The sequence below is a fragment of the Leopardus geoffroyi genome, chromosome A3 (assembly GCF_018350155.1).
Source record: "Leopardus geoffroyi isolate Oge1 chromosome A3, O.geoffroyi_Oge1_pat1.0, whole genome shotgun sequence".
Taxonomy (NCBI): domain Eukaryota; kingdom Metazoa; phylum Chordata; class Mammalia; order Carnivora; family Felidae; genus Leopardus; species Leopardus geoffroyi.
The window spans coordinates 25,750,968-25,763,985 of NC_059336.1; the positions used below are offsets into that span (position 1 = coordinate 25,750,968).

The following is a 13,018-nucleotide window of genomic DNA, read 5'->3' on the forward strand; positions in this document are numbered from 1 at the left end:
AAAGTTCTATAGTGTAAAGTCCAGACTCTGTTCTATGGCTCCAACCACCCAGGCCGGGGTTCTTTCCAATATACTAGCTCTCAGATGATGGTGAAGAATGACAAGGGCCCCCGTGCAGAGAAAGAGCAACTTTATTTGGTGAGGAACATGGGCTGTAACACGTGCCTTTGGGAAAGGAGGGAGAGAAGTTTCCTTGGAGAGAAGGCTGCTCTGGTCCCCACATAGTGGCCGTGTCATTGTCCAGGACAGGGGTCAGCCTTCTGTGAGCCCTCGGAAGCTGGGCAGGGAGTGGATTGAACAGCAGGAAGTGGTTCTGTTGGGAGAAGCCCCCAGTCAGAATGGAGACTGGCGGTCACTGACTTTTGTTGGTATTGGCCCATCATCAAACTTACCCTCCAGAGGAAGGGGAGGGGGCTGAGAACCTCAGGCTAGTGTCTGGGGCCTGGGGCCAAGGGGACTCCTTGTGCATTTGTTTGAGTGCATTGGTATCCATGTGTACCTATGTGTGTTGTGTGTGTGTATCCATAGCCGTGTGTATTTCTCTTTGTGGCTGTGTTGTGGTGCTGTCTGTGTCTCTCCACCTCTGTCAGCATTTCTGTGGACTTCTCTGTGCATCTGTGTGTACCTCTGTGTGGCTGTTTTTCTCCCTTTAGAGATAGTCACTGTCCCAATAGAGTCACTGTCCCAAGCCCCCCGCTGTCCCTTGCCAGGAGAAGAGCAGCAGCACCCAAATCCTGGGGATTGGAGAATAGCACTCACCAGTTTGACAGAGGCTGGGCCCCTTCCCGGAAGGCTTAGACCTTGATGACAAATTCCAGCCCATGGATCAGCATGTCTGGAAAATGAAAGAACAACCACTGCAGACCAGGGTGATGATCCCAGTGTGAAGGAGTTCAGAGATATCCCATACTCCCCGGAGGCCTGGGGACAGGCACTGGGAACTCTGGTGATCCCACTAAGCTCGGGTGAAGCTTGGCAGGGCTAACACCTCCTTCCACCAATCAGCTCAGCTGTTTTCAGTGTCGGGCTGCTGGGGGGCGGGGTGGGGGGGAAGCAAGGCCTATCCATTGACATTATCTGGATAATTAAAGGCAAAAAAAAAAAAAAAAAAAAACAAAAACCCGCAATGGGGAGAGCTGAGGCTGGAAGGATCTGGCTCTCTCCTATGGTGTGCAGGGATGGGGCTCCTTGGGGGAAAATCACTGTTCTGGAAAGGGAGAGAGGCCTTAGAAGTGGGTACTTACCAGCAATGGAATGCACCAGGGTGACGTCCAAGTGGCTGAGAACCTCATTGACCAGAGGGCACACCTGACCCAGGGGCAGAGAGAGGCGTTAGGCAAAGTGGCACCTGTAGGGAGGCCATGGGTGCAGCAGTATCCCGAGGATGGATTCTCTGGGGGGAGATTTTCTATCATTTTTCCGTGTCTGAGAGTGTTTGGTTCTAAGCAGCCTCACAGATGAATGCTTACACATTCACACGGGCAGAGGGAGAAAAGGGAGGCGTGTACGTGAAGCGCCCAATCACATGAGCCAGTGTTCACCGTGTGATAGGACACCTGCTTCTAACTAGAGCTTCTCTGGGAGGGGTGAGTTTCTGGTTATAGGAGGCACCCTAGCATAGGCTGGAAGAGTGCTTGCCTACAGCTCTGGTGAGGGTGGCCTGGGAGCTTCCCTGGGCAGGGGCCAATCCATTTCAGCTGTAGTGTGGACGTGCCCAGGGCCTGGCCCCCAGCAGGAACCAATCAATGCATTTTGAAGGGTGGAAAGAAGAAACACAGACAGATGGATCAGCGGACAGGGAGACATATCAAACTGAGGGGTTCAGAAAACCTCGCTCCAGGGGCTTCTTTCATCCTGAGAAGCCCTATGACCTAAGAATCAGGAGCTGCCACTTTTATTCACTTACCTTGCCCTGTACCAGCTCAGGAAGGACTTCATTCAAGATGCCGCTGAGACTGTCGACAAGGCTTTGAACGGGGAGGGGAGCAAATCTGAAAGAGAAAATCCAGGGGGCAGTGCAGAGGCCTGGGGTTGGTATGGAGAAGGCTTCAGAGGGGCTACTGTGCCCGTGTCGGTCTCAGTACTCCATGACTAAAACGGGGCCTTGTCCACTCACACCCTCATGCAGGTGAACACTGGGGGGTCCAGCCAAAAGGAGTGGCACCCTACACAGCAGTACATACAGTAGGTATGAATAGAATAAGCACACAGTTCCAGCATACAGTAGGTATTCAGTGAGACCTTGTAGAATCCATAAATGGATGAACAGTGCTTAGTACATTGTTGTCATGAGAATTCAACGAGATATGTGTGAAATACAACATATGTGCTCAGTGAATGTTAACCATGATGAGGACGACTTCTGCACATTATGCATGACTCAGTCTCCCCTGTGACAGGTAACTGAAATAAGGAAACCAGGTCGGCTGCATAGCTGTTTTACCTCATACTGGGACAAAGCATTTTCGCATCTGTTGTCTTAGTGGATTCAATCAAGAGCCCCAAAGTGCCTCTGTAGTACGGTGATCTGAGTACGCTGAGACTCTAACTGGGGAGGCACTGTCCACGTTCACACAAGAATCCCTCTACTTCTGCACATGCCCCTCTGGTAGGTGGGCTTGAACTCAGATTTTTGATTGCTTGATCTAGCATAAAACTGGTCAGCCCCACCAAAGAAAAGATAAGTGGCTATTTACCCATCCATCCATCCATCCATCCATCCATCCATCTTCTCACCCTTCCACCCTCCCACTCATCCATACTCCCATTGTTCTGTCTTCCCAGCCATCTGTCCATCATCTCATCAATATTGTTTCTGGGCAGGAGAAGCCACCCCTCTGGCCTCACCCATCAAGCAGGGAGATTTGCAGTCTCCCAGGGGAGTGAGTGCAGTCACCAAGAACCAGGTGGATCTTCCCCTGTTCATTTTTCACAGCTAAAATTTCTGCAGTGATGTTTAGCTTCACAGCCAGCTTTAACAGACTTCCGACCAGGGGCCTGCAGAGGAAACAGTTTGCTGCATCTGTAACTGAGTTGAAAACTCATATCTATTAGACTCCAACACCCCTTTATGGCTATGCATTGCATCAGGGTCTCCTTTGGTGAGCCACCCTCCCCTTCCCCCTTGGGGTCCACTCACGTATTCACATTGAGGATCATGCCCAAAGGGATGGTGACATAGAGACGATGGCCATCAGGGCTCTGCACAAGGCCTAGTTCCAGGAGCTGGGGATTAGTGATCTTCAGACTGTCAAAGAAGCAACATTGGAGGGAGGAATATTAGCTCCTTCAGCCCCAAATCTGGAAACCACCTTTAATCCAAACTGTACCCATCCCAGAGGAGGAGCTACTCGAGATGGGATGGGGGAGAAAAGAGGGGAGTCTTGCAGCAAAGGCCACGTGAGTTCTGAGTCACACATCAGTGTTCCCCAGCCTCTGCACTGGGTCAGATCCTAACACACCATGTCCCTCTCCGCATCTCATGTCTATGAGGTATTCCAGGGTGGAGGCTGTGTCTGGATTATATTTGCATCCTGTATACCAGCTCAGAGTCTTACAAAGAAGGGGCCTACTCCATATTGGCTGACTTTGTGGATTGATGAATGGGTGGGAGGATGCATGGGAGAGTAGCTGGTTAGATGGTAGAGAGAATGGACAAATGGATGGATAGATGAGTGGATGAGTGGATGAGAGTACGTGGAGTAAGTCCCTCACAAACATTTATGGGTTAGAAGCACTTACTGCTTCTGGTTCCTGCCATAACCTTCAGTGTCGGGTCAATCAACAATGGTCACGATCAGATCAAGGAGCAGGAAGTCAGGGAGAACGGAGAGAGGATGGAAGCAAGACTCTCTTCTGAGATGATCTTACAACCAGTGTGCCAGGTGATTACATCTCTCCCAATCTCCCTGACAGTTTTTCTCTGTGGGTACTATGATCTCATCTTACAGATGGAGAAACCAAGCCCAGAGAGACTGCGTGCCTTGGTTTCCTGTCACCCGGCAAGCATATGGTGCATTTGGAAATCAAACTCAAGGCTATCTGTCTGTCTTCAAGTCAGGGCAAGCGCCTGGGTTGGTAGGAATCTTGGAAATGGCTTTGATCCAGCCCTGTCAAGGACCCAGGATTTGCCACCTCCCTGGCATCAAACTTCCCATTATTGCCGCTTGCTTAGAGAGCTCTCGGGTGTCTCGTGGGAACCCCACATCAGACTGCTCAGTGGACATCCACTGATGACATAATTGAGGAGAGTTGCGTCCACTTTCTTGCTTACATCAAGGGCCACCTGTGTTCTGAAGAATCCCACAGGTGAGGAGAACAGAATTACCACTGTGTGGTGGGAAAGCCTTGGCTTTGGACTTAAGTAAATTAGAGTTAGAGCTCTTGCTTAGCATCACTCTAGTTGTGTAAGCACAGGCAACTTTCCGTGCTTCAGTTTTTCCATCTGTAAACTGGAGATTGTTACTTCGACCTGAAAGGGTTGTGAGGGTTATAGATGATGCTGGGGACTCAAGATATGCATCAGGACTGGGGGCAATCCCCGGTTCAGGAGGGCTGGTGTTCCTCACCAGACTGTGAGAAGGCTGTCATGAGTCCTGGCCTCATGTTCAGACCACCCTCCCCCCACCTCCTCCTCCAGGGCCACTGCCTGGGGCTCCCAGATCTCCATGGAGGTTGTCTGGTGGGGGTGGGGACCAAGCCCCTATTTTATGACTACTCACTCAATGATGTTGTTCAGGACAGGGACCAATGAAGTCACTTTCCCAAGCAGGCCCCCAAGCAGGCCCCCAGAAGTGTCTCCTCTAGTCTTCAGGATGTCCAAGAGTGGAAGGTTTTGTAGAATGCCCAACAGACCCCCAGAGAGCAGGCCACTGCTGAGACCTGGAAATGGGTGTAGGGGTAGGTCCTTGGGGGGTCAAATCTGACAATTCCAGATCCTCAGCCCCTCTCTCCCAATCATCCTTGCCTCCCTCCCCACACTGAACAGTTGGACACACACACACACACACACACACACACACACACACACACCCCTGAAAGAGGTTGTCACAGACTCACCACTTGTTAAGCTTCCAGCAAGATCTGTGGGATGTGGGGCCTGGGGTGGAGTCCCAGCCAAAAGCAGGTTCTGGTCCAGGGGCAAGGGCAGGACTTCCATCTGGGCTGTGGTATGGGCCAGCAGCCCACAGAGGACAATGAGGCCCCCAGTTTGAAACATCTTCTGTCTTGGTATCTGTGGATAGAACAATGGGTCTAACGTAGCCCAGATACCAGAGAGGAATTACCCACCATCTGCCTCCTGGCTCTCGAACACCAGGAAGTGAATGGCAATAGCTAACAACACTACTCAGCGTTTCCTCTGGCCCAGGCATCAGGGTAGGCACTCCAGACCTGGTAACTGATTTCATCTTAACCATCCCCTAAGATGTGGGAGCATATTACCTGCACTGTACACATGAGCAGAGGGAGGTCTTGTGAGTGTAGGTAACTTCCCCCAAGGTTTCAAGCACACAGTAGGGGTGGGATTTGAAGCCAGATCTGTCTGACCCAAAGGCCTTAAGTTAAGTGACCATCAGATTTACTCTCCAATTGGGCTTGCTTGCAGTGGCCTGCCCCTAGTTCTTGCTGTCCAGACAAGAGAATGGAAAGGCTGAGGGGCTGAACTGCTTTGCTATTATCCCCAGGAAGTCTTTTGGCCCAGGTCCAGCTTGCGATGGTTGGAAACCCTTTGAAATCACAGAGGTCATGTGGCCATGGCCATCATCTCATCCAGTGCTGGGGAAATCCTGGGGCCATTCAGAGTCCTCATTGCATAAGGAGAATCAAGGGACCAGAGAGGGGTAGTGACTTTCCCAAGGTCACACAGCAACTTGATAGCAGAGTTGTAGTTGGAGATAGGTTTCCGAGCCCCCATCCCCCAAACATACACACTATCTTTTCTACACCTTTCTCTTCTCCCTCAAGCTAACCTGAACAAAATTTGGAGGCAGTCCCTGACATCTGGCTGCCTTTTGGACTGTCCCCTCCCAGATATCACCAACCCCGTCACAGAGCTATTTGGCAGCCAGCAAAGGTGTCAAAAGCTGCTTTGGGCAAAATTCCATCAATTGGCTGATGCGGCCAAAGCACCCTCATTGCTGTGGCTGGCTGGAATAGAAAATGCTTTTTGATCCCAAGAGCCACTTGTGGCTCTCAAACTTAGATCGCATTCTCTGAACTCTTTTGGGAAACAGACCTTTTATGAATCCAGAGGAAGCTAAGGATCCTAGCTAAGGATGCTGGTCTGAACCCACAATGGCAACCTCAAGTTAACACTCCTGCCGTAGAGATTTTGATTTAGGGTATGAAGAGCATGCTCCTGAGCGAAGCCTATCATGGGATTTCGGCAGTGTGCAATGGCAGCTGCAGCCATACGCTCCCCATCGCCATCAAATTCTCTTTACATTTCCACATTCAAACCTTGCATCGATGTTACTGCCCTCTCAGGGAAGCAGAGTGAATGGCCATTCCCATTCCCCCGAGTGATCCTAAGTGCAGCCAGCCGGTGCCCACCCCACAGGGAGTGGGACGGGCGTGGGACAGGCAGGTCTCACCTGGGCTTCTCAGAGGTCCTGGTGGCTCTCCCTGCTCTCCTCTCCCCTCGCCTGCTTGCTCCTGCCGAGGAGGTAGCGTCTTTTATAGTGTGCGAATCAGGAAATGTGCGATCAGATGATGGGTTTCTAGATAATTCAGAATTCTGCGATCCGGTGGTGTCTTTCAGGGCTCTCCAAAGTAAATAATTGCCAATCACATTAGTAGGTGGGACACTTAAGCCACTTGATGGACAAGTTAAACAGAGAAAAACTTGAGATGGGGATGTTACTCAAGACTTCATGGTTTCATGCGCAGGGCTGAGGCTGGGGGCCCACACGCCCAGGTGGCAGATCACATTTGGAACTCTCGAGAGGCAGCCAGCTGGGGCTCGGGAAGAAGCCTCTCCTAATGAGGCTCTTTTCCATTCCTGGTCCAGTTCTTCTCCATTTGGAGGATTCTTGCTCCCAAAGTGTCAGAAGTTTCAAACTGCCTCTGACTTTCCTACATCTGGGGTCTCCTGTTTTCTGGGTCCCTGTTGCACGACGTGCCGGGGGCTACACATCCTTGCCAGAACCCTGGGAGGGAGAGGATGCCGCCCTGCTCCTTTGCACAGTGGGACAAGTGCCCAGACACAGTGAAGAATCCTCCCAGGGTGTGGGCTGGGAAGGAGTAGCCCTGTTTTACCAGGGGAGAACCGAGGCTTGGAGTGTGAGTGGACACGTCCAGATTTGCACGGCGGGCACGGGGCCGAGGCCTTCACACTCCAGCCTGTCCTCGGAGTCACTGTGCTGAGGCACGAAGACACCTTCCTCACATTCACTTGTGCATTTTGCTTTCCCACATCTCATGCTCTTATGAAATTTCACTTTTATATCCTGGAAGAGTCTTTCCAGGTTCCCAGGCCTGAAGGATGCTGTGGTATCCTGGTCTCTGCCTTTACCCTTTCTTCTTCCCTCCCCCAAATGAAGTAATAAGGCATCTGTCCCCACCGCTTGGGCCTTTGAATCCATTTTGAAGATGAAACAGCTGAGTCGTGGAGAGGTCAAGGTCGCAGACTGGTGAGAGCAGCTCTTGTCCTGCAAAACCTAACATCTTAAGAGCAAAAGTAAAAGAGGAGGAGGAAATGCATATTTATTGAGCACTTACTATGTGCCAGGTGCTCTCCCCACCTGAACCTCTTCTTCATCAGCATTGGTAGGTATTGTTGCCCCTCAAATGTCAGATAAGGAGACTGAGGTTCAGAGAGGGGGACTACTTCCCAGGGACACACAGCGAGTGAGTGGTGGAGTCAGGATTCGGCCCTGTGAGCCATGCTGCCTTCCTCCAGGCCAGGCCCTCCCTGAATCTGCTCTCACTTCCTGTCAGAGTCTGACTGATGCCTCCAAGGGGCTAGGACCCTGGCTCTGGACTGACATATCCAATGAAACACTTTCTAGACTCTTCCCACAGCTTCTATGTTGTCAGTCATCCTCAAAGTACCGTTTTTTGTTATCTTGGTACAACTCTTATGGGTTGGGTCAGGTTGTTGCTATCTTTGTGGGAAAACTGAGGCAGATAAGTCGAGGGACTGATTTAAGTTTGTGCAGCTAGTTACTGGACAGCTAACAGCCTCTGGTGTGGATCCAGGAGGCTACATATATTTTATGGCAGAGAGGGGATGGGTCTGGGTGCAGATTGCCCTGATTCAAATCTTGTGACTCCGGGCAAATCACTTTAATCCCTTGAACTTCAGTTTTCTCATCTGCAAAGTGGGAGGATAATATCTACCTCTCAGGGCTGTGGGAGATGATGTCTGGGGAGTTGGCATGAATCTCGGTTCATAAACTCACATGTCTGTGTTTTTCTTTCTAATGTATCTACAGCTTAGTTACCATTTCAAATGTCAGTTTGCTGGGTAGCAGAAACTTCGCCATTTTCCTCTGGAGTTTTATTTCTGTTCCAGGGGTTTCATTTGTATCAAGTCCTCTAAAGGAGGCTGCCTTGTCCCTATTTTGACTGGAAATGGAGAGATATCCACATGCCATCTGGTCCCCCCTAATTGCCAGGAAAGCTATGCTTCCCTCCCGCCCAGAAGCCCCCCACCCCCTAGATTTAGCATTTACTTCTCACTCCTTGTCAAACACTCAGCATAGTTCTGCTTCTCAATTCTTTGGGTCTCAGGCAGAACTGTGGGAGTCCACCCCAGACCATCTGCCAAGACCCACCTAGACCCTCTCTGGATAATCTTCTTTCCCTGGGGTCCCGTCACCTCTCATGGCTCTGGAAGGGCACAGATGTCCTCTGTTCTTGAATCCAGCACACTGACTGGGGGTTGCTGTTGTCCCTCCTCCAATGCCAAGTTTTGCCTGGGGAGTAGCAAGGGAATTACTTCTTAGAACCCACTAGAACTGTGTTCTCTTCAATTTCTCTTGGGCTTTCACACTCCCCCAACCTGACATGGAGAATTTTCTAGTCTTGGAGGCAGGAAACCGTGCCTCAATTCATTACATATGTGCGATTCTATGCCTTGAGTTTCAAAATTAAAAAACCCAGGCTTGGGATGCCCGGGTGGCTTGGTGGGTTAAGTGTCCGACTTTGGCTCAGGTCATGATTTCACGGTTCGTGAGTTCCAGCCTGGCATCAGGCTCTGTGTTGTCGGTGTGGAGCCCACTTGGGATCCTCTGCCCCAGTCTCTGCTCCTCCCTCGCTCACACACACACTCTCTCTCTCACTCAAAAATAAATAAACATTAGGAAAAAGCCCAGGATTAAATTTTATTTTATGCATTTTTTCTTTTTCTTTTAATTTAAATTTTTTTAAATTTACATCCAAATTAGTTAGCATATGGTGCAACAATGATTTCAGGAGTAGATTCCTTAATGCTCCTTACCCATTTAGCCCATCCCCCCTCACACAACCCCTCCAGCAACCCTCAGTTTGTTCTCCATATTTATGAGTCTCTTCTGTTTTGCCCCCCCTCCCTGTTTTTATATTATTTTTGTTTCCCTTCCCTTATGTTCATCTGTTCTGTGTCTTGAAGTGCTCATATGAGTGAAGTCATATGATTTTTGTCTTTCTCTGACTACTTTCACTTAGCCTAATACCCTCTAGTTCCATCCACGTAATGGCAAATGGCAAGATTTCATTCTGTTTGATTGCCGAGTGATACTCCATTGTATATATATACCACATCTTCTTTAACCATTCATCTGGTGATGGACTCTTTCCATACTTTGGCTGTTGTTGATAGTGCTGCTATAAACATTGGGGTGCATGTGTAAAATTTTAAAAACATTAACCTACAGTAAAATTGGCTTTTTCTCCTTTTGGTGTATAGTTCTATGAATCTTAACGCATGTAGAGTTTTATGTAGCCACCGTAACAATCAGGACAAAGAAGAGCTCCATCGTTCCCCAAGCACCCTCCAGCTGCCCTTGTAGTGTCACACCCTCCCCCCCACCGGTTGGCAACCACTGCTTTGTTCTCTGTCTCTACCTTTTCATCAAAGTCCCAGGCTTTGGAAACTCACAGCCTTCTCTTTGCTTCTGTTGGAGTTGCCCTTCCTTGAAGCCACAGGAGCTGCATGTCCCACTGCCCTGGGGAGGGCAAGGGGTGTAGGGCATCAGAAACGTGGAAGGTCATGCTGCTAACATTTCAAGACAGTGTTTACCACGTTGGTGATGTCAGTGCCTTCCCAAAGTGTTTCTCAGAAACTGTAGGTGGTGCCCTTTGCTTCCCACAAATCAGGGGGGTGCTGGTTCTGTGGCTCAGGAGCAAGATCAGGTTGGAGGCTGGGTTCAAGGGAGATCTTCAGGTGGCCTTGGAAACCCCAGTGGTTTTGTTGAGGGGCAGTGGCATAAAGGGTTCACAGGGAGCTGGGGGCCCCCACTGTGGTGAGAAAACTATATTTGGTTCAGCAGAGTTTGCTTTAAGTTCCACTTACTGTGGAGATTAATTTCCCACCTACCTTTGCAGTTAATGATAATAACTGTTTTTTATGAGAGCCTAGAGCACTACATCATCTCTATACCATCCAGAACAACCCTGTGGGGGCACTGAGGCTCAGAGAACACAGTGACCTGGCTAAGGCCAGCCTAGCTGGGAAGACGTGAAGTCAGACTGTCGTCCTGGGCTGTCCAGCTTCAGTGCTCTTAACTTTGAGGGCAAGTTTGTGTCCCAGAATCTTCAGAAAAATTCTTGTTCGTGTTCTCTGGAGCCTTCCCACTCTTGAGAAGTCAGACTGCACTGAGTGCCGAGCCCGGCTTGGCTGATGACTCTGGGCAAGATGCTTTCCCTCTGGCCGCCTTGGTTTCCTCATCTAGAATACATGGCTGACGACGCCCACCTCCCGGAGCTGTGAGAGGGTTAAATGGGGGAAACAAATGTAGCTTGCAGCCCAGTGTGTGGCGCAGAGTCAGAACTCTGTAATGAAAGGGCGTGAAAATTACAAGGCACAGATAGGCAGGACTTGGAGCAAGCTTTTGGCCACTTGGGGCTGAATTTCTGCATAAATCCCCTCAGACCCCATGATCATAATAGAGGCGCATTGTGCAACAAGCTGCCGGCAGAAAACATGATGAGTCGGTGGCTCTATGAACCTTAAAACAAAAAGAAAACAGAATCTGAGAAACCCAAGGAAGCCGCTGGAGGAAGGAGGCCCCTGAGCCACCCCGGAGGGGTCAGGAGGAAGGCAGACAAAAGCTGCCTTCACCAAGAGACCGGGCACCCTCACTGGAGGATGGGGCCCAGCCCTCTGTTTGCTCTTTGAATCATGAGCAGGAACCCGCCCCCCCCCCAGACTTGAGGCTGTCAAGGGGAATCCTCTGTGTGAATGAACATGGGCGTTTAGGGTTGCAAATCCCCAACGAAGCATTTCGGATTAAGCAGTCTGAATTGAAAGAAGGAGACCTGAGGCTCCCTCACCCTATTCTCATCTCTGAGCTGTTGACACTTCCTTGTTTGAGCTTGTCAATCCAGCCGAACTCCTGTTTCATCATTTTTCCCTCAGTGTGTGTGTGTGTGTGTGTGTGTGTGTGTGTGTGTGTGTGTTGGGGGGGAGTGGTGTTAAGAGGAAGGGAGGGAGAACTGGAGGGGGAGCCACAGTGGTCAAGCGTGGAGTCTGGCTCTAGAGTCTGGCTGCCTGAGCACAGTCGACTTGATCATTTCCTTGCTGTGTGATCTTGGGCAAGTGGCTTTCTCTCTCTGAGCCGCAGGGTCTTCACGCATGGATTTGCTGTGATGATTTGATGAGACGCTGAATATAAACTCTGAGTACCAAGCTTGGCACATGACAAGTACTTAATATATGTGGGCTACTATTATTAATATGTGTGTGTTATTTCCCCTTGATTTCTTTCCCTCCCCTTGGGAGGAGGGCGGGAATCAATATTTCAGAAATGAATAGTCATTAATCAAATAATTAATGAGATAAATGGATAAATGACTTGTTTTTAAAATTTTTAATGTTTATTTTTGAGAGAGAGAGAGAGAGAGATAGCACGAGTGGGGTAGGGACAGAGAGAGAGAGGGAGACACAGAATCCGAAGCAGGCTCCAGGCTCTGAGCTGTCAGCACAGATCCCGACTCAGGGCTCAAACTCAGGAACTGTGAGATCATGACCTGAGCCAAAGTTGGACGCTCAACCAACTGAGCCACCCAGGAACCCCATGAGCTAAATGACTTTTAATAAGCATTTCCCGTGGACCTAGCACATGCTAAACATATTGCAAATGCTTTTTCACATGCTCCCATAAATGTCCTGCATGGTAAATATTTTCTATTTTAAAAATGTTTGTTAAAGTCTAACATACGTAAGAAAAGCGCACATAAGTGAATAGCTCAGTGAATTTTCACAAACTAAACAGCCTCCCCATAAGTAGCATCCAGATCAAGAAACAGACATTACCAGGGCTCCAGAAGTCCCCCTTGAACCCCTCCCAGTCACTAACACTCCCCTCACGGGTAACCACTATCTTGATCTCTGACAGCATGGGTTCGTTTTGCTGTTTTTGAACTTCATATAAATGGGAGACGTAACATGTGCTCTTTGGTGCCTGGCTTTGTTATGTGCACAAGATCCACCCATGTGATTGTGCATAGTTGTAGGTCATTTTCATTACTGTAGAGAATTCCACTGGGAGACTATCCCACGATATTTACCCACTCTTCTGATGGGTGTTCAGGGCTTTTCCTCAGGGACTATTATGACCATTGCTGCTATAAGCAGTCTCGTGCACGTCTTGTGGCATCCACACATGTGTGTTTCTGGCACAGGGCAGGTCTATGTTGTGCTTCTGTAGCAACCGCCACCTGGGTTTATAACGAGGTGGTGCAATTTACCTCCCACCAGCAGTGCCCAGGCTCCTGTTGCCCCACATCCTGTAAGACTTCTATCCCTACTTTGCAGGTGAGGGAGGCCTGAAGGTAAAGTGCTTTGTCCCAAACACAGCGAGTGGGTCCTGAAACC

The 13,018-nt window shown here is 49.7% G+C and overlaps 1 protein-coding gene across 1 annotated transcript; it reads right to left on the minus strand.

Annotated features, from left to right (window-relative positions):
* Nucleotides 1–1,613: 1,613 nt before the first annotated feature.
* On the minus strand, nt 1,614–6,515 carry BPIFA1 (BPI fold containing family A member 1). The gene is made up of 5 exons (XM_045444881.1): nt 5,059–6,515; nt 4,722–4,881; nt 3,140–3,247; nt 2,848–2,997; nt 1,614–1,991 (listed from the first exon to the last, which is right to left on the minus strand). Exons 1-5 carry the CDS (start codon nt 5,216–5,218, stop codon nt 1,895–1,897), a joined length of 675 nt encoding a protein of 224 aa, XP_045300837.1. The 5' UTR covers nt 5,219–6,515; the 3' UTR covers nt 1,614–1,894.
* Nucleotides 6,516–13,018: the final 6,503 nt, after the last annotated feature.